The following is a 22,330-nucleotide window of genomic DNA, read 5'->3' on the forward strand; positions in this document are numbered from 1 at the left end:
TTAATTTTTTCAACAAATTTGTGTTGTGAACCTCCTGTGGTGTTTTTTTTCCATTTAAATTGCGGCTAGAAATATTTCACTTGATTACAACTGTTGTGTGATAGACAAACTTATGTTGTCCATTGGTTGTGCATTGCTGAGGTAAGATATTTCTGTTGTGTTTTTTAAGGTATAATACAGTATGTGTCATGTGACTTTGTTCCACATTAACATGTTATTTTACTTTTTTATTATTATATGTGTATTAAAGTTTCCTGCAACTCTACCTTAGATGACTTCATGTGTGTGCGTAGGCATGTGTGTGTGGTGTGGTGTGTGTGTTCAAGAACACAAACTCATTTGCTTAAACCATTTTAATAGTCTTTAATGACCAAACAGAAAAGGGTACATGCTACCACCAAGTATGATGCTCTTTGCCTGTTTCTCTCTCTCACATGCAGACATAAAGAGAAAATTACTCCAAACTTTCATTACGCCTCATTTGAAAATCATACTGTGAAATTCATCTTCAAACATAACTATGATCACTGACAAATACTTCTGTTTGAAGTTATTGACACAAATTTCATAAAATCACTGACACATACTTCCATTTGAAAGAACTGATGCATATTTCACAAGGTTAACTCAATGTCACAAAAGTAGTAATCCTTAATTCCACAATATTCCACCACAAAATTAAACTTGAGTTCATTCTTGTCTACAATGTTGATAAAGCAGACACATTTATTGTAGATCTTCATGGAACACTGACCCAGTCAGACACATGTAATGTACATCTTTATCAACTACACACTCTTTTACTGTTGCCATCTGCAGATTTTTTTGTTAACTACACAAGTAAGAGCTTTACTTGCCACAGGCTTATTCTTTTCCATCACAGACTCCAAGGAATTTATTCTTGACAATGTAGTGAACACACTGCATGATGACATTTCTCTCGTGTCGAATTTCTTTCGCCAGCAGCTGGAACAGACAGTGTATAATTATGTTAAAGCGATGTATCAAATGTTGCAAAAGAGAAGAATGTGCATAAATACATTTGTACTGATGTATGGATATGAGTGCAGACACACAGATGAATGCACACACACAAGCATGTTCAGACATATATTTGCACATGAATGCACACTCACAAGCATGTTCAGACATATATTTGCACATGAATGCACACTCACAAGCATGTACAGACATATATTTGCACATGAATGCACACACACAAGCATGCACAGACACACAGATGTATGCATGCACACGTACACCCTGGGAGCAGAGTGCACCACTTTCCATAGAAAATATAGTTGTCTCCCTTGAATGCTAAACAATCATTCAATCATTCTGGAAAACCCCATCTTATTTGAACAGACCCACACATCTCTATTTGCATATACGTGAAGACAAAACGTGTATTTCCTCAATGAACACAACTGTTCTTGTTTCTTTGTTTTGCTTTGAGTTTTGATTCTTTTTTTCAAAACAAAAAGCCAACATCATGCTGAACAATCTGAGGAGGTTAGATGAAAATGTAAGCAAGTAACCTTTAAGTTAATACTGACCATTTCCAACAGTGTAGGTTTTCTGCTTGGCTTATGTTGCCTCCGCTGCTGCTGTTGTTTCTGCTTTTTGCTTTGATCTTTAGCGCCAGACTGAGGTCTGTTGGTTTGACGAAGCTCTCGAGAATCTTTGCTGGAGGCTTTGGTGGACGGATGAGTTGACAATTGTGCTGATGGCTTTGTTGGTAGACCCGATTCTGCATCTGAAAGATCAAACATATTCTCCATGAATCACCATTCAGAAGCAACAGACATGCATTACAGTAAAACCTGTCTCTAACGGACACCCTTGGGGAATGGTAATAGTGTCCCTATTAGACAGGTGTCCCTTCTTCACAGGTGGAGGGGCCGGGGCAATATTTTACAAAGAGCACGTAAAATGAACAAGACACTTTTTGTCAGTCCTGTAGTATGTATTTATTGGATTGAACATGAGACTCACTGAAAATGTGAGTAAACAAATGATACATGTAGCAAACAACAACAACAACAACATTCCCCCACCCCCCCCCCCCCCCCCCCCCCCACCTACCCCGTTCCCTACACACACTGTGCATTCAAACTTACGCAAGTCGGACGTCACAAAGCTAAAAATAGCTGACTCTTCATCAGTCATTCAACGGGAAATTCCGCAGTGTGTCTCGACCAAATTGGGTCAGCTCTTGTTTCATTCAGTTTTTCTAGTCTCAGCATAAATGCATGGAACAAAAATTTAGCTGTGTTAACTATTGTTTCCTTCGAACGATTGCTTACAAAGAGAGAGAGATCATCACGTCTTCTTTTTCCGATTTGATCCTCGCGATCTGTGTTTTACCACATCCCATCTCCTTCGCCACATCTCGGCAGTTTTTTCAAGGCAGCGACACGCTGCTCTAAAGTCAACGCTTTTCTTTTTCCTGCTGGAGATTCCATTTTCAAACACAGTAGTCTACTGTTGCTTTTGGTTGTGACTGTATCCACAATGCGGAAAAGCGAAAGTGAGCGAAGCGAAAGTGAGTGAGCGAAAGTGGGTCTCCATCTAAACAAGCCACTGATTGGTCAGAAAAGGGACAGGACAACCAATCAACAACCATTTGTGCTACGGCTACGGCTGCCGAGCACTGTCTGCATAACAGTCGAGTTTTCGAAGTTGCGTTTTTATGTACGTTGTGTCCGTTTGTGACAGTGTTTACACTTCCTACGGTCCGAAAAATCGTGTCCGCGTCCGTAAGTGGCAGGTGTCCGCCCGTTAAAGGTTAGTTATTGTTGAAATCCTGTTCGTGCCATGATAAACTGTCCGTATGTAGCAGGTGGCCGTTACAACAAGGGTCCGCTAGACTCAGGTTTTACTGTATTACACGGAAATGTAAAACAAACTCTCTGCTGCACCATTTAGAGTGAAGTTGACATGTGCACTGATGGCTTGTTGGTAGACCCAATTCTTCATCTGAAAAATATCAAACATTTTCTATGAAATTTCCATTTAGAGTGGAGTTGACGCTAATGATCTGATGGCTTTGTTAACAGGTAAAGATGATTCTTCATCTAAAAGATCAAACATTTTTTATGTATGAATCACCACTTAGAAGCAGACAGAGGTATGCATACACGGAAATGCAATACGAACTCTCTGAATCACCATTTCACAATAATCAGACAGGTCTTTCAGGCATGGGAATTGAAAAACTTAAAAAAGGCTAAAAATCTGTTAGTGAAAGCAAAGTCGACGCCGCGAAGCGCCTAGCCTTACTTGGGGGGTCCGGGGGCATGCCCCCCCCCCCCCCCCCCCATCTAATTTTTCTCTCTCCAAAGAACCCAAATGGTGCAATTTGGTGTCATCTGAGCTCCAAGTTCGCCATTAAATTCAGTTTTTAGAACCATTTTTGCCTCCCCCATTAATTTTTTGGCGGACACGTATGCTTTTTCAACAGAACAAAAAAAATATTTCGGCGGAAATTTGCCTTTCGACGGACAATTCCCATGCCTGGTCTTTCAAGGAAGAAGTGTTAAAACGGAGGCAACCTTACAGATAATTATAAACAGACAATCTGAAGAGCATGGTCTCATTTGTTTGTTTGTTTGTTTGTTTGCTTAACGCCCAGCCGACCACGAAGGGCCATATCAGGGCGGTGCTGCTTTGACATATAACGTGCGCCAAACACAAGACAGAAGTCGCAGCACAGGCTTCATGTCTCACCCAGTCACATTATTCTGACACCGGACCAACCAGTCCTAGCACTAACCCCATAATGCCAGACGCCAGGCGGAGCAGCCACTAGATTGCCAGTTTTGGAGTCTTAGGTATGACCCGGCCGGGGTTCGAACCCATGACCTCCCGATCACGGGGCGGACGCCTTACCACTAGGCCAACCGTGCCGGTGCATGGTCTCATAAGAAGTGGTCTTGAAAGGGAGAGTCTACTGCACTCACCATGTTTTCTTTTCTCCTCGTCCTTATCATCTTCATCTGTATCGTCTGCTTCTGCTTTGCTGTCGTCAGATCCATACGATGAGATGAGGGAAGCCAGCGCCTTCCCCTTCAGCATCTGTGGCTTGACATCGTCTTCGTCTTCATCTTCTTCACTCATGCCATCCTCGTCTGCAAATACAGGAACACATACTGGATGAAAGACGGTACACCAAAAGAGACAGATTGCTAATGTTCCAAAAATAAATTGAAATTAGAAGAAAACAACAACAAAAGAACGGCTTAAGTCATTGGAATCTTTCTTTCTTTATTTGGTGTTTAACGTCATTTTCAACCACGAAGGTTATATCGCGACGGGGAAAGGGGGGAGATGGGATAGAGCCACTTGTCAATTGTTTCTTGTTCACAAAAGCACTTATCAAAAATTTGCTCCAGGGGCTTTCAACGTAGTACAATATATTACCTTACTGGGAGAATGCAAGTTTCCAGTACAAAGGACTTAACATTTCTTACATACTGCTTGACTAAAATCTTTACAAAAATTGACTATATTCTATACAAGAAACACTCAACAAGGGTAAAAGGAGAAACAGAATCCGTTAGTAACAGCTATTGTGTTTTCAGCGTAGCAATAGGGCCCGATATTTAGACGAGACAAGTATAATGCCGACGAGTCGAAGACGAGTCGCATTATACTTGTTCGAGTCTAAATATCGGACCCTATTGCTACGATGAAAACACAATAGCGTTTATATAGCTATTCTGACATTAAATTCTGTGTTAAAATCATGTTTTTGTCAGCAACAAGGACCAGAATGGTCCATGTCGTTGATTGCAGACGACGGTTCCCTTTCTGCATGAAGCCACGGAAATAACCGAACATTGAAAAACCCACGGACATGTATTACGGAGAAAACTCAAGATAACCGGATGCTTAGCATTACGTCAATATCTTAGGAATCATATGACGTTATGACGTATCATGCTTGCCTACGTAGATTGTATGTTCGAAAGTCTGACTTCTGTTGGGAATTCGCGTGGTGAAGACTGCGGTAAATCTGTAGATGATAAGAGAACAAGGATTGTCTCAGAAGAAGCGACGAAATGTTTCAGACCGGTAACTTCATTTCAACATTGCACTACACAATGGACGTTCTATGTGACAGGAGAGTTTGCTGATTTTGTGTTAAACATTGGTGATTGGAGAGATCGTCTGCAAAAATCAGAGATAGGTCGCTTCAGATTGCAGCTTCTGGAAATTTGCAAGGTTTGCTGCCAGTTAAAGAACTGGATTTTACACGTAATGTATGTCATGTACAGTAAGCAACAACAAAAACACACACAAAGCAAATTGCATCGTCTGTCGACTAGCCACAGACACAAGCCTGGCGAGGTATGCGTGTACTTTATACACGTGGAAGAAACCGGAACCATGCGTCTTTGTTATTGCCGATATCGTTTGGATATCGGCAAAAATCGAAAATTTTATTGTAAATTTTCATTTAATAAATATACCTACCCGAATCACATGTAGCAGTTGACTCAGTCTAAAGTGCTAGGTCTGAAAAGGCTACCCGTCTAAGGGGAGCAACCCCAACTAAAAAAGTGTAAACGTAGCTATGGTAATGACGACGCACCCAGGGAGTTACCTCCCCTCCTGCGTACTACGTCACTACTGCTACTGACCACGTGACCCCTATCATTCGACTCGAAGAATAAAATCTCCAAATCATAAGCGGGGTAGGTGGGAGGGACTACGATATGTGATTCGGGTAGGTATATTTATTAAATGAAAATTTACAATAAAATTTTCGATTAAATTACATATTCCTACTCCGAATCACATGTAGCAGATTGAAACAACAAGGCGGTGGGCAAGAAAAAGTTCAAACTCACTCTCAAATCCTTGTCAAGAGCTGACCCCCTGCCACCATGGCAGGCAAAGCTCTAGATCCATCCTGGCGAAGGGCCGAGATGTCACGCAGGTAAAAATTCATGAAGACATCCTCGGAACGCCAGTATGCGGTGTGTAGCACCTCCTCCAGTCTTCTTGATCGTAATACGGCCAAGGAGGAAGCCCAAGCTCGCGTCTCGTGAGCCCGAGCTGATTCCAGAGGAAGGACAGGCTGTGTCCCCCCTTCATTGCGGCGGCTCCACTCGTAAGCATGCTTAATGAGCGCCGACACCCACCGGGCCAGAGTCGTCTTAGTAATATCCTTATGTCTCTCCGTATTGAGAGAAATAAACAAAAGCTTTTGAGCTGCGGATCTAAGAGACTGAGCACGGGCAAGGTAGATGTGAAGGGCTCTAACAGGGCAATTTACTAAGTCTGGGTCATTCGGAGCCAGAATAGTGGACAACGGCCTGACATGAACCAAAGGAGAAGCTCGCTCGGGAGCCTGGTTTTTCGCAAGAAACTCAGGTCGAAACCGCAAGGTAACGGACCCATCTGATTCAAAGGAAATGTCGTCCGAATTACCGGAAAGAGCGTGAATCTCACTGCCCCTTCGTGCCGATGCTAGCAGCAAAAGGAAAAGGGACTTGCGTGTAAGATTCGCAAAACTGGCATCTCTGAGAGGTTCAAAATCCGCTGAACGCAGAAACTCCATGACCAATAAGAGATCCCACTTAGGAACGGGCGTACGAGACTTGACGTCAGAAAGGGAAGCGCCCTTGATGACTCCAGCGATCACGCCACTAACATCTATAGAGCGACCTATCTGGCGTAGGGTCGCCGAGATGGCCGATCTTCTTACTTTCAACGAGGCAGCGGAAGCTCCCTGAGAGGACATGAAAGCAAGATGGTTCGCCACGTGCATCGTGCGGGGCGCCGTAGCATCCAGCCGATGCTCGTGACACCAGGTAACCCAGGCCCTCCAATGTGACTCATAAACGGACGAGGTAGATGCTCTGTGCGAGCGTCCTACCAGGTCCATGGTCAGATCTGATGCCCCTTTGCGCCTCAGAGAAGACCGCACAACCTCCACGCGTGAAGATTCAGCATCTGAGGCTCTGCGTGGAGGCTGCCGGTGTGAGGCTGTACCAGTTCTCCTCGCGTGAGAGCGAGAGGAATAGGAGGGCCCTGGGCGAGTCTCAGCAGGTCCGGGAACCACGGCTGAGACGGCCAAAGAGGAGCGATCAGCAGGAGGGACGGGCCCTCCTGCTCCGCCTTCCTGAGAACTCGCGTGAGCAACTGGAATGGCGGGAACGCGTAAGCCTCCAGGCCTGACCAGGAAATGTCCATCGCGTTCGTCTCCCACGCCTCGGGATCCGGGAATGGTGAGACGAACACTGGTAGTCTCTTCGAGAACCTGGTGGCAAAAAGGTCCACCTGAGGTTTCTGCACAAGAGACCAGAGACGATCCAGCGCTCCGTGAGTGATGGTCCACTCTGTTTGAAGCACTCTGTCGGAGCGGCTGAGCGCGTCCGCCAGAGTGTTCAAGCTTCCGGGCAGGTACCTGGCCGAAAGCCTGATTTGATGCTCTGAACACCAAATCAGGATCTCGCAGGCCCTGGCCGAAAGCGACGGAGACCGCGACCCTCCCTGCTTGTTGATGTAAGCTGCCACTGTCGTGTTGTCTGTAAACAGACGAACATGCTTGGCCTGAAGGGAGGGCCGGAACTTGTCCAGAGCTAGAGCCACGGCTTCTAGCTCCAGCAAGTTGATGTGCTGCATCCTCTGATCTGCCGACCACAGACCTGACGCAGTCAGCTGGTCTGTGTGAGCCCCCCACCCCACCAAGGACGCGTCCGTGAACAGGTCCAAGTCTGGGGCAGGAAGGGCTATCGGCACGCCCCTGCACACCCACTCCGTGTCCAGCCACGGAAGGGTAGCGGATTGGAACCATCCCCGGAGAGGGATGAGGGCATTCCAATCCACCGTGGGAGAGTCCACGAACGGCCTCAGCGCCAGCTGAAAGGGACGTTTGTGGACCCTCCCCAAGGGGACCAGGAGAGCCATGGACTCCATCTGCCCTAAGATGGAGGCCAAAGTCCGCAGGGAGGCCCTCGGGAGAGGCAAAGTGGAGCGTATGCACGCCTGGAGCTTGTCCACCCTCTTCTGAGAGGGCTGAACAGTCCAAGCCACCGTGTCGAAAGACATTCCCAAGTAGGTGAACGTCTGACACGGCGTCAGCTCCGACTTTGATCGGTTGATCGAGAAGCCAAACAAGTTGGCCTCCCGAAGAACCGATTGGGTATCCTGCTCGCACCCCGCCTGACTCTGACTCAGGATGAGCCAATCGTCCAGGTAGGCACGTAGCCGGACACCCCGCGACCTCACCAGCGCGCAGACCTGTCTCACGACCATGGTGAAGACCCAAGGGGCGAGAGACAGGCCGAAAGGAAGGGCGCGAAACTGGTAAACCTGACTTGCCCACCGGAAACGAAGCCATTTCCGGTCGGCTGGATGCATAAGAATATGGAAGTATGCATCCGTCAGGTCGATGGAAGTCGCCCAATCTCCCGGGCGGAGAGAGTCCCTGACCGACGCTGGCGTCTCCATCTTGAACCTTATCTCCCTCAAAAAGGTATTGAGGAACGACCGGTCCAAGACAGGACGCCATGCCCCTGAGGCTTTGGGGACGGCGAAAAGCCGTCCGTAAAACCCAGGGGAGCTGTGGTCGAGGACTTTCTCCACTGCGCCCTTCTGCACCAGGGAGTCTATTTCCGACCGAAGGACGGAAATGGCTTCCTGCGAGGAGGGAGGCCTGAACGCCGGCGGACGCCTGACCAGAGGTGCCTTGCCATCTTTCCAGAGAAGACGGAAGCCCGACCTCACGACCCCCACGATCCATTGACTCTGTACAGACACGAGCCAGTGGGAAAGTGCCCGGGAAGGGCCCCCCGCCATCACCAGAGTGGAGGGCGGGGTGGGGGGGAGATCGGGAGCACTTCATTGGGGGTGAGGCTTGCTTCCAGAGCCGCCTCTCCCCCTGTCGGAAGACGGTCGTCTTCTCGAGCCCCGAGAAGAGGAACGTCCACGACCCTTGTCTGCCGGTTTGGGAGGGCCAGCAACCTTAGCCTGCTTCGGCTGAGAAGGCTGAGACTGCTTGGACTGCTTAAGGCTGTGCAGGGAAAAGTCAGAGAACTGCTGGTCCCTGTTAGCCTGAATTTCCTGTCTTCGGGCATCAAAAACGAGATGCCCAAAGAGGGAACCCTCCAAGACCGGTGAGGCACGCAAGGTGTCCTTGGTCGCCTGATCCGAAAACTGAGAGTGTGACAGGAAGAGATCCCGACGACACATAACAGAGTGCGCATAGTGCACAGCGGAAAGTCTCATCTGTTCTTCGTTGACCCTCGCAAGAGCGGCCAACAAAGTGGAGACGTCATCCGCATCCTGATCCTCGCTGAGAGAGAACGGATTCAGTGAATCAGTGAGGGCACGAGAGAGGGCCCGAATGAGAGTCTCAGCAATGGAGGCAAGCTCCAGCTGCTGACGCCCTGCCTCTTCAGAAGCAATCAGAGTGTTCTCAGAAAAGAGCACGCCGTCATCCTTCTTGATAGGCTTGGCCAACAAGGCCAGCATCTCCGGAGGAACTGTCAAAGATGAACGCGGGAGAGCGAAAGCATCCAACAAGTTCCTAGGAGACTTCTGCAAAACCAACCGCCTGTGAGACGACAGAGCGAATGCAGAAGCCTGAGAAGGCGAAGCCATCCACTGCTGTGCCAGCTCCGGAACGGAGCCGTGAGGCACGAGCAGCGGAACCGGAAGTGAAGGAATTCCGCTTCCGGAAGGAGATGGCTTGGCCAAAACTTGAGAAAGCTGAAAGGCTATGGATGGAGACTCCAAAAACCGGAAGTATGAGTCATCCTCCTTCCCAGAGCGAAAATCAGCCATCGCGGACGGTGCCGTCGAAGCGGCAGCCGAAGAGACCGAAGCCCCTTCCGCGAAATATCTCGAAGTGACCTCAGCAGCGGCCTCAAGAGCCACTTTGAGTCTCTCCGGATAACCAACACGTGCAGCCTCGCTGGCGACGGACTGAATATCCGAAACATCCGGCGAAGGACCGAAGTCCACGTTGCTGGTAGAAGGGCGGTGAACACCGTAACCGGAAACCGGAAACCCGTCCACTCCAATACCATCCGAACTCATGCCCTGAATAGGGAAAGAGTAAGAGGACGGCATGCCCGCAGCCGCCGGAACCGGAACCGCAGTCGAAGCAACAACCGAAGACGGAAGCGCTGACTGCCCCGGCCAGGGCTGAGACACCTGCCCAAAGGGCTGGTGATACCCCCCCGCGACCGCCACCTGAGAGGAAGCGGAAGCAGAAGAAGCAGCAGATCCGGTCTGAGCCGGAAAAGTATCAGACGCGACCGCGAAAAGCGGAAGCGCAGACACTGTGGACGGCGGCCGGAAGGCCGAATGCCCAGAGGGCCACGTCCGGTCAACCCCGGAAACGACCCCAGCGGGTGCGTACATCGGGGGACCTATGCTTCCGGCGAGTGCCGGAAGCGCAGCAGACGGAACCGGCTGGTCGACTCCGGAAACGACCCCAGCGGGTGCGTACGTCGGAGGACCTACGCTTCCGGCGAGTGCCGGAAGCGTCGAAGCCTGAACCAAATGCCGCCATTGCTCATCGACACGATGGTCTTCCGTGAAGCCAAAGTGAGAACGAACAGGGGTTTGCGGGTCGTGAACCCGCCGAAAAGGGCTGCTTCCCAGCAGGGAGCGTCCAGCGGCCTCACGAGGACCTACGGACCAGCCCAACTTACTTGCGTCGCCAACCACAGCGGTAGAAGGCACAGAAGCAACCGCCTCGGTCAAGGACAGCGTCACAGCCGGAAGCGGAAAGGAAGCCATCGACGGGACAACGGAAGTCGAAGGCTGAGAACGCACCATCTCCTCTCTCACCAACGTGCGAAGCTCGGGAACCAGCGAAGAAAGCAACGATGAAACCAGCGCCGTCGAATCTGCAAGCGGCAGAGAAGACGAGCGAGAAACAACGGTACGCGTAGGTTGATTAGACTGCCCCACAACCGGCTGGTCATTTGGGGCAGAAATAGGGACCGTCATAACAGTATTGTTAGCCGCGTCAGAAACAACAACCAAAATAGGCTTAGGGACAGAAGTGGAAGACTTGGGTTTAATTTTCCCTTTCACATCAGCCTTGCCGCGCTCGCGCTTTTTGTCTCCGTCAGACATGCTGACAACAAAATGGAGACACAAAATTCCAAAATGGCTACCACAAAATACGTGACCAACACGTGGCCGAAAATTTCAAGTAGCAACAGAAAATTACGTTCGATACAAGTAAAGGAACGAGCTCACCAACTACCAGTGCAGCGGGTGAAGAGACGGGTGTGGGTGCCGGTGGGTGTCTAAGCAAACACCAAACAGCGAACTTCCACTAGAGCCAAAAAATTCACGACCTGCTCCCTAGAAAGCTGAAGTGTCGAATGATAGGGGTCACGTGGTCAGTAGCAGTAGTGACGTAGTACGCAGGAGGGGAGGTAACTCCCTGGGTGCGTCGTCATTACCATAGCTACGTTTACACTTTTTTAGTTGGGGTTGCTCCCCTTAGACGGGTAGCCTTTTCAGACCTAGCACTTTAGACTGAGTCAACTGCTACATGTGATTCGGAGTAGGAATATGTAATTTAATGGCCAACTTTCGTAGCGTTATGCTTTGATGATCGGAAAAGGGATGTGTGAGACCATCCAATCACAACCCCCGAATCCCCCCACGTGTCCATCAGAATAGCTATATTCGCCTCTTACGACATGCTGGGGAGCATCGGGTAAATTCTTCCCCCTAACCCGTGAGGGGTAGTCATTGGAATCCACGCATGTTTGTGATAATGTTTTATAGTGCAATGTGTTCTTCACTGATATGCATGTGATAATGTTTTATAGTGCAATGTGTTCTTCACTGATATGTGTGTGATAATGTTTTATAGTGCAATGTGTTCTTCACTGATATGTGTGTGATGTTTTATAGTGCAATGTGTTCTTCACTGATATGTATGTGATTGCACACTAAATAATTTTATGTTGTTGTTGTATTTTCTTCCAATAATTGTACAGCGCTTTGAGTTTGAGCAGGCCGTTAAACCCTGGAAACATGCGCTATATTGGATTGGATTGGATTGGATAAGATTTACAGTCCAGTGAGGTTACCCTCATGGAAATTCGGGCTGCTTTCTCCCCGGGGAAAGCGAGCTGCCATACATACGGCGCTACCCATATATATTTTTTTTTTTTCCTGCACGCGTCTATTCATGTTTCCTGAGACTTAATGCCGTGTGAGATGGAATGTTTTTACTTTATTCCAAGTCCCACGGGTATTTGATGGACATTTTTATCTATGCCTATACAATTTTGCCAGGAAAGACCCTTTTGTCAATCGTGGGATCTTTTAACGTGCACACCCCAATGTAGTGTACACGAAGGGACCTCGGTTTTTCGTCTCATCCGAAAGACTAGCACTTGAACCCACCACCTAGGTTAGGAAAGGGGGGAGAAAATTGCGGCCTGACCCAGGCCTGAACACGCAACCTCTCGCTTCCGAGCGCAAGTGCGTTACCACTCGGCCACCCAGTCCTATATAAATATATAAATATCATGCATTATTAGTAGTAGTATTATTAACTTCAAAGACAACAAGGTCCACAAACTAGTGAATGTTTCTTTTTGTCTGGGATCAAACATTCCAATAATTTATCTTTCTTGTCTTTTGGTTCTTGTTGTCATTTGGATTGGCCATATTATATATATAGACTAGCACCGACAGCCATACCTTTAATGAGCAGTGAGAGTGGGTCCAAGTCCGCTCCTGAGGTTTTGTCTGTCTTTATTCCTGCGCTGTCCTCCACCTGAAATCAATCAGAAGATGAATCACCTTTTCAATTCATCCAATTTTACAGGTGAAAAAAACAACTAAATGTGTGTTTAACCTATGCTAGAGTTAGTATCACGAAAACCAACTGCGACAAATCATGCTGATAGTTGCTGCAAGTTACTGTGCATATCATAAGGTACGGGGGATGCATCTCATATCTACGAGAGGCAAATACTTTGTGCCTTGCCCTTGCCCTCGCTCTGTTCAACATATGCAGATTGCTTCAAAAAAGAAAACAACACACAAACAAAGTCACACACTCAAAATTAAAGAATGGGCACAATAGCCAAGTGATTAAGACGTCAGCCTCTCATAAAGTTCGAGTGGTGGGTCAAGAATGGGCAATCTCCCAGGTCAACTTTTGTGCTGACCTGCTTGTGCTTTATCCCCCTTGCACACCACAGCACAGGTAACCAAATATGCAAGTACTGCAATCCATATCAGAGTTTGGTGGGCTGTAGAAACACAAAAATACCAAGCATGCACCTTCCGAAATGGGAGTATGGCTACCGAAATGGCGGGGAAAAAACAGTCTTATGAAGAAAAAAAGCAAGTGTTTTTGAGAGTTTTAGCCCATAAACGCAGAGGAAGAAGAAGAAGAAGAAAAAGAAGAATTAAGGTGAAGGAGAAGAATGAAAGAAAAAAAAGGCAAGCAAACATCAAATACTCAAGATACATGCCAGCTTTTCCCTATGGTCCTGCAGTGATGAATTTAACACATAATAAAACAATGCGATAACCACTGCGATAACCACTATCTCCGAGAGAGTTATTCTTTTTCATACTTACGCATCGGTTTTCATCTGCTCTGCTCTTTTTAGCAGCTGATGGTGATGTCAGGCTATCACTCTTGTGCTCATCCTTTTTGTCTCGTGGTCTCTTGTGGTTCGTCCTCTTCTGTGATGCTGCACTCTGTGTGGATTCAGCTTGGTCGCCTCTGTCGCAGAATTCAGCAGACTGATCAGAGATTGCTGAAGACGGCGAGGAAGCTGACTGACTCGGCCCTGGCTTGTTACCCTCCGAATGATTCAGTCTGTCAGATTTATCCCCCTTGTTTGCATCTGGCTGACTGTCAAGGCTACCGGTCCGTTCTTGCGACGAGGAACGCTGGGGTTGGTCGTTTTCCCAGTGGCGCTGTCTTCCATGTTGGCCCCTCCGGCCTCTGCCTCTGCCACGCATTTTGCTGAAAAGAAAAGATGCAGTTAATGGTTGATTTCTCTGACAGCAAAAAACAAGAACTAGAGGGTAAGAATACCGTATAATCCCTAGCAAACGCCCACACTCCCTCCGCACAGATTTCGGGTACAAGTAGGGGGTGGGCGTTTGCTAGGTATACACCCCTTTGCAAGATAAAGTGTCATCACATTTTCACGAGAGAAAAAAAGTGATACAACATGTGATTTATGCAATTTTAATGAAAAATAAACACATCCGTTTACCCAAAGAAAGATCAACGTTCTGTGATAGAAAAAAAAGAAGAAAAAAACGGCGAACCATCGAACAGTGTGCACAAATCGTAGATAAAGGAGGCCGACTGTCTTAAAACAAATGTTTTTAAAAGCAAAAAAAGGGGTGGGCGTTTGCTAGGTAGTAACCCCTCTGCACAACTTTTGGCCAAAAGTGGGGGGTGGGCGTTTGCTAGATACTGGGCGTTTGCTAGGGATTTTACGGTACAAATAACAAGGATTGTAGGTTATTGGAACTTTTCATTATCGACAAAACAAAACGTTTCATTACAGTTCGTCGACCCACTGGTCTTTGAAGCAGATAGACTAGACAAACACTTATGGTACAAATAATGAACGTAACTCAACATTTTTGATGGATCTCGCATGCAAGATGCGGGCGAGGTATAAAAACGTTCCAATAACCTAAAATTCTTGTTTTTTGAGTTTGAATTTTGTAACATTAGCAGTCTATAGATCTGTTTTTGGATTTCAAAAGGGCAAGAACTTATTTTGCTCCATAGTGTAAAAAACAACAACATTGGCAACTGGCAATTGGCAACATTCATATTCTATACACACTGGTACATCCTGAACTCAGGTAAAATGAGTTACTTCCCTTCGGGTCTCATTTATCCCTTTGTTTTCCTTCTCTGGAGAGGAAATCTATTTTTTACATATTTAGAGCTTTTCGTAATGTGTTATTGATATAAGCAGTTCCGCGACCGTCGATAATGATTTCTCATGGTGTTGTGTAATTTTTAGATGACAAAGAAAAATGTAAGACAGTTTCAAGCGAGCTATCTTTCGTGGGTGTATTTACTGTGCAAACAACTCTAAATATGGCAAAAGTGTCACGTGATAATCAACTTTGGCTACGAAGCAGACGACACTTTTTTTTCGTAAACAATTGGAAGTGATGCAACAATATCACGGTCTCCTTCCCACAGCAGTCTCAACATTTTGACTTGTTTTAAAGGCATATGTACGCGCTCCCGTGTTTACAAAGTGTAGTTTGCCCATAATCAATGTCAAACGCACCATAAGACCATGTAATGACGATATGTCGCCATGCGCGGACCATATACATGCATTACAGCTTGTTTTAGAGTCTCAAAAACTTTGGATGTAAACAAAGACGCGGAGTTATTTCCCTTGCGTCAACGCTACCTCTGTTGGCAAATCTATAAATAGGACGATCCAGATCAAAATGAAAATTAACATATCTCAACATTGAAGGGGTCCTAGACCACAATATTTTGCAGGGAACTTAATTTAGCATGTCTCCAGCTGTTGGTAAAGCAATTAGCGTGTATAGTCATCGAGTACATATGGCTTTAACCTTAGAACAATGTCTTTATCATAACTGTGAAGAACAGAACGGAGATCACTGTCGAAATCGGCCAATCTGCAATCACTTTCGTCTCAGTTCGTCTATTCTCAGAAACATTTGCGAAAAACATGGGAGATAACTCTGTATTCTTATTTTGATAGATTCCGCGCAGTAATTATGCATCCGGTCAGAGATATGCCGGCGATACGGCAAGGACCGATGGTGATCAGCATGACACTGGTGAAGACACTATGACTAACTTACAAAGTGCATGTATTGCATGTATGAATGTTTGCCCGAACTGGGATCATTCCAGCATTCTTCAATAATAGTCAACTGTAGAATTGTTTTTCTGAAGTTTACACAATTTCTGACGAAAGTACGACGCTTATTTACTATTTGTCTGTGTAGCAATGCCCATGAAAGACTAATTGTGGTTACACGTTCATGTGCTTCACTCGGAAACGCACATCAGCACATACAAACTAAACAACCACGCGACCTCTCTTTCTCACACATACAAAGCACAAATACTGAGAAACATAGCTTACCCAAATTGCTTTGTGTCAATCTTTTCACCGCGACTCCGCCTCTCTGCAATGTCTGCGGCTCTTCTCGCTATATTTTCCTTGGTGGGAAAGTGCCTGAAATGAAAATGCACAGCACCGGTCAAATTAAAACGAATCTAATTAGCAATCCAAGTGCTATACATATGATAACGCAGGAAGTAATCTTATGCCAAATATGGTGATACACTGGTACCTGCAATGAAAAGACGACTGCTGGACAAAACAAAAAAGCCCCGACTTTGCAGGTATCCTGTCAGGTCAACATATATTTTGATATTAGACAATGGGACAACCTGGGATCTGTTCTCTCATCGTAGGGGCTTTGCATTGAAAATCTCTCTCTCTCTCTCTCTCTCTCTCTCTCTCTCTCTCTCTCTCTCTCTCTCTCTCTCTCTCTCTCTCTCTCTCTCTCTCTCTCTCTCTCTCTCTCTCTCTCTCTCTCTCTCTCTTTCTTTTTTCTTTCTTCTTTCTTTCTTCTTTCTTCTTTCTTTCTTCTTTCTTTCTTTCCTTCTCTCTTTCATTCTTTCTTTCTCTCTCTCTCTCTCTTACTCACCCCATGTAAACACACATGCACACACACGCACTAACACACACACAACTTTGCATTCAACAGAGGTTTTCTTACCGTTTTCTCTCTTGAATCCACTTTTGTATGTCTTCTGGAGATTCCAGAGACCAGATTTTCTTGGCAAGCCCAGTTCTGTGTTGCTGAAAGTATGCAGTCAAATTTGGAAACCATGCAAAGGAACAATAATACATATTTTGCAGTCTTCTGGCATACAATTCACATCAACTGAGATTGAGAAAATTAGCACACTGAAAATTATTTGAAGAAAATTAAAATATGAAACATGTAATTCTAGAAAATGAATAAAAATAAATAAATAAATAAATAAACTTGAACTTAAAATTATCAGCAATATACATGTATAATTTTATGATGATGTGCCAGCTAGAACATGGTCAGAGGGACACCACTTCAGTTTGATCAAAATTTTCTTTGCCTATCTCTATGACTATAGATGTCTCACAACAAACTATTGGTTTTACACTAAGAAAATACCTCAGATAGATAATACATACAGTTATGCTGTATGAAGTGAATTCTGTACGCAAATAGAATGAAAAAAGTCACAACCATGTCGGCTTGAAGTAGGACACGTTGGACGGCCAAGGATAATTCTCTGAGTTACATGTTTTCCATCAACTATAGCCCCCAATTTTGTGCGTGTACTTGTAAAGGGAGATTTAATCTGGAAACCTATCCTAAAATAAATACAAAATTATAAATTGTTCTCATGCAATTAACGGCTTGGAAATTGATGTATTACAATCGTTACACACTGTGTCCAATGTTCCTATCAAAAGGAAAGCTTGTCCCCTACTAAACAGGGGGGCTCTGGTTAATATTGATGAACATGGGAGCTACAAACTGCCTTCTTTGAACGTTATTTACCAAACTAGAATCTTTAACCTGCGTTTTAATCCAGTTTCTTTGTCAAAGCAAGGTAGCTACATTTATCATGTCAAATGGTAAAGTTACGATCGTAATTTTCTCAATGGAACACCAACCAGTTGCCCGTCTTTGTTTGTTCATTTCTCATAAACGATGCTTTCAGTTATCTTTCTAAAATCAGAAACACATACAGAATAATACACTCTTTCAAACTGCAACATTAAGGAAGAACTATGTGAAGTTTTATTTTTGTCTCAAGTGTTCCATTTTACAGAGGCAAGTTCTGGCACAGCATCATATATATATACAATTAAAAAACAAGAGGCGAAGCCTTCAAGGCTCACGTAAGAAATCGACAAACAGTAACACAAACTCAATCACTCCGTCACACATACACACACACACACACACACACACACAGTAAGCATAGGTGAAACTGTGCAAGAGAGCGAGACCCTGGATCTGCCAATTAGTCTCGGCCCGCTCACAATAACAATGACCGAGACTTTCAGTAATTCCTTTGCGTGACGTCTAACCCTCTTACGTCATAATGTGACGTCTTCAAATAGTTTCTATCACACACGTCAAACACTTTTGACCGAGACGTAATCTTCTTATGCGAGCTTTATCCATAGACTCGGAAATGTTAAAGTTTCTATCACACACACACGCACGCACGCACGCACAGACAGACAAAGTTTATCATCGCATAGGCTACACTTACGTGAGCCAATGACATATAAATTATAATGGCCATTGCTCTGTAACACATCTTGATGTTTACATCAGCAATATTGTATCTCTACTAAAATCCTAATATTCCACTAACTTCACCTTTATCAATCTTAACTTTTGCATTGTGCTATCTATACTTTAAAGTGAATATAAATTATACACACTGTATGGTAATGAAGATCAACCAGTTTTGGAGCCGCCACGTAGCGACATCCATCCACACTGCACTGAAAACGAGAAAAGAAAAGCAATATATAAAGATATTTTAAATCTTCTTTTTACGGTTAATACATATATTTATTAGATAAAAAGCTAGATTTATATGATCAATTTTGGTTGAACTTTTCAGACCCATGTGAAATATTGAAAATATCACAATGAAATTGTCATTCTTAACGGCACAGTGCGCCTCCCGTTAACCATCACAGATGCTGTCAGGCTTTTACACACAGTACAAACACCCTTCCATTTGAACACTCACCGAACGGGAACATCTTAGGTGCCCTACGTAAAGAGCGAGCAAATTTTCAAAGAATTAATTTTTCGGATTGTCTCCATTACAATCGGACTGTGGTGCGTTTGGCGCAAGACCTAACTTTTAAAATCTGAATAATAAATTGACAGCTTGTTACACAAACATTCTTAAATCATAAAAGAATTATTTTTTCATCAAGATAAGATCAGTACAATTCGAAATTTTGAAAGTTTGAAAAAAGAAAAGCCCGGAAGCAGGGTCACACAAGGTCGTGGTTCTCGTAGCAGACGACGGTTTATGCCTGTCGCCAGTTCCTCTGAACAGTCAAAACCCATCGCTAGAGTTCTTGTGAACCACATCCGTTTGTTTCGTGCATAGTCTATCGCAGATAAGCTAACAGTGAGCCGCATTCAAACTACAAACTGACGACTGCATTGTGAAAAAGGGAAACTGGATCACACGGGTTCACGATGGCTCAGGGGTAAGATAAACCACGCAAAAATAAATTCTTTGAAAATTGCTCGCTCTTTACGGAGGGCACCTAGGATGTTCTCAAGCGGTGAGTGTTTAAATGAAAGGGTGTTTGTACTGTGTGTAAAAGTCTGACAGTATCTGTGATGGTTTACGGGAGGCTTACTGTGCCTTTAAATTAATGACATTTGATAAAAGTTACCAAGTCAGCTTGTGTCTGCACACAAGAATCAGTTTTCACAATTCAACAAAATACAACACCTCCAAAACAAAGAAGAAGAAAAAAAGACGAATGATTGGGCCAAAAAAAAAAAAAGGTGTGGTTACGGTAACATAGCCCCAAAAAATAGGGTAGGTAGGTAGGCAATCACTTTTTTTTTTTTTTTTACTTTTTTTTCTAATGTGTACAATTCAACCTACTTGACAGGGAAATAAGTGTGCGACTCGGGCGCTTTCGCTTTCATTGCGTTTTCTGCACTCGGTTGTTTTTTTTTGGTGTTTTTTTTGACAAATGTAATAAAAAGTTATAGGGTCGGCCCCTAAAAATAGGGTAGGTCGGGTTACCGTGACCACACCTATTTGTTTTTAGGCCTTGTGATAAAATTCACAGACACACATATACTTACTCACACACACACACACACACACAGAAAAATTGAAGAAAAGAAAGCAAAAGATAATTGAACTGCACTCCAACATTTGTCTGCAACTAAATGAGTCTTGACTAAACAGGGTCTGTATATATAGATGTAATAAATCTTACCTTTTTATGCTCGAGGACATGCTGCTGATATTTCTCATCTGTATTGAAGCCACGGTCACACGTTTCACAGTGAAATTGGTTGTTCTCTGGAAGGTCTCGTTTGTCTGTTTTCGCCTTCTTTGACTCCTGGAAGACAAGCAAGCACATGTATACGTTTCTCAACTGATGAACATTATAGTATACATTGTGTTCTTTTCTTTGAGTCTTGAGAATATCAAATGACAAATAAAACAATCTGATAATCTTTTTCTTCCTGAAAATTTGGAAACAGTTTGAAAAGCCTCAGTATCTTGGTACTCTGACTGAATTAGATATTAGGTCTGTATATATTATATGTATTATTACTAAGCAGGCAACATTTGTTTGCTATTCATGCAGATCTATATTAAACTTAAAGAAGCCAAGTACTGTAGCAAGTCGACCCCTCTTGACATATTCGACAAAACAGTTTACCTGTGTAAATTAGATGGTCTCTTTGCTGTCAAATTATAACCAACTAGTACTACACAGGGTCAGACATGAATAGTTAACCTTATTAAAAGACCGTCTGTGCGAACTTCCTGTTGTACCGACACCATCTTCAAGTCACGAAACTTTACTTTCCGTGATTGTGGAGATTTCAGCGGCGACACTGTCATTGGCGCTGTCATTTTCCAGAATGATGCTATTGCTAGCCGTGTTTTTCCATGTTATTGGCCCTAATGTAGCACACGATGGGGTTGAAACACCAAACGTGTTCAGCTTTTGTTGTTGTTTGGCAGGCTTTAGCTTTTTTTGGTTGCATAATTCAGTGCCGTGCGCTTCAACTCTAACTGAAAGCAAATTAAAGCAGACGCGAGCCTTGGTCAGTTAGAGTTGTCTCCCATACCCCTAACTTTAGTGTGCTGTTGACGGATACATGTACGCAAACGGCTCATATCGCAAACGGTTCGGAAAACGCAAGATCTGCAGTGACTGCACAACTTCAGTGCACCTGTACGCGAGAGCGCTCGGTCACTTTTTGAAGATTTTTATCATGAAAGGAATATTATCAAATAACGCACTGTCCGAAGGAATGGAGTTCTTATCGGACAATGACCGTGCTCGGTTGAAAACAATAGGACATCTGACCGCCATGCGGCTATGTGAATCGGACATTTGAGCCTTTTAATCGATCTATGTCCGATGCCTAACGACATCCCTGCAAATATATATTTCGGGAAAGTGAAGATGCACTAAATAGGCAACATTTCCAAGTATTTGGAACCCTGTTGAACTAAGAGTAAGAACACAAACAAAAGTGTTACCTGGCCATGATTGGAACTGTTTCCATTCTTGTTGTTGTGAGTTTGACCATTTTGCTGGTTATTTTTGCCACCGCCTCTGCCTCTGCCTCTACCTCTCCTCCCAAAACCTCCACCCCCACGACCCCTACCCGGTTGGCCAAACTGTCCATGCTGTTGTTGTGATCTGGCATCTGGTGGGCACATTCTTGGGGGAGGTCCGAAGTTCGGTCGATAAAGGTTGGGATTACCCCAGACATTGTTCACAGGTCTGCCGTAACGAGGTGGGGGGCAGTGTTGGGATTGGGGAGAAAAACATGGCGGTGGCGGCTGATTGAACGTGCGAGCGTTGGTTGGAGGTGGCTGTGTGAAAGGCGGGGTGTTCCAGTTCCCTGGAGAAACGGGGAAATTCGGACCACTTGTTCCAAAAGGAGAGTGGCCGAATCCCTGCGTCTGATTCTGACACTGTGCGGAGTTCCTCTGTCCCGTTGGCCCATAAAATTGTTGCCTTGGGCCCTGTCCGTAAGGAGGAGAGTTCATTGTAAAGTTCTGAAGAGTTAGATATCGCTGTCTGTACTTGAAACATTAAACACAACCTGTTTCTGTGGTCTGTTTAAACTATAAAAGCACACCAATGTTTACTTGCGGCCATGTGCGCCGGAAGTAATCGCAAGAGTGGTTTCCCTTGATAAGTGAAACTGACATTAATGTTGCAGTTACCCCCCTTCCCTTACTTTCGAACTCTGTAGATTAGTGCTTTCGCTTTTTAAATTAAAAAAATAAAAATATATATTTGTAATACTGATAGTGACAGCATTGGCGATAGTGATACTAATAGAGATACAGCTAACTGCTCTTGCTCAGGCGAGCATATATACCATGGACACACACATCTATAGGCCTCCTCCAAACTCAAAAAACAAATTGACTGATGCCATGTTTTTCTCTGAATTTCATGACCTTGTTGACCGTACCATTGTAACACTTTGTCTGGAACTCCTGTTTTGCTTGGTGATATCAATG

The 22,330-nt window shown here is 44.8% G+C and overlaps 1 protein-coding gene across 1 annotated transcript; it reads right to left on the reverse strand.

Moving 5' to 3' along the window:
- Positions 1 to 53: 53 nt before the first annotated feature.
- Positions 54 to 21,970, reverse strand: LOC138946388 (FMR1-interacting protein NUFIP1-like). Its single transcript, XM_070317968.1, has 10 exons — positions 21,332 to 21,970; positions 20,046 to 20,171; positions 18,501 to 18,563; positions 16,771 to 16,853; positions 16,128 to 16,220; positions 13,588 to 13,981; positions 12,697 to 12,772; positions 3,963 to 4,130; positions 1,557 to 1,756; positions 54 to 966 (listed from the first exon to the last, which is right to left on the reverse strand). The coding sequence occupies exons 1-10, from the start codon at positions 21,845 to 21,847 to the stop codon at positions 865 to 867; spliced, it is 1,821 nt and encodes a 606-aa protein (XP_070174069.1). The 5' UTR covers positions 21,848 to 21,970; the 3' UTR covers positions 54 to 864.
- Positions 21,971 to 22,330: the final 360 nt, after the last annotated feature.

This window comes from Littorina saxatilis, linkage group LG13 (assembly GCF_037325665.1).
Source record: "Littorina saxatilis isolate snail1 linkage group LG13, US_GU_Lsax_2.0, whole genome shotgun sequence".
Taxonomy (NCBI): Eukaryota; Metazoa; Mollusca; class Gastropoda; order Littorinimorpha; family Littorinidae; genus Littorina; species Littorina saxatilis.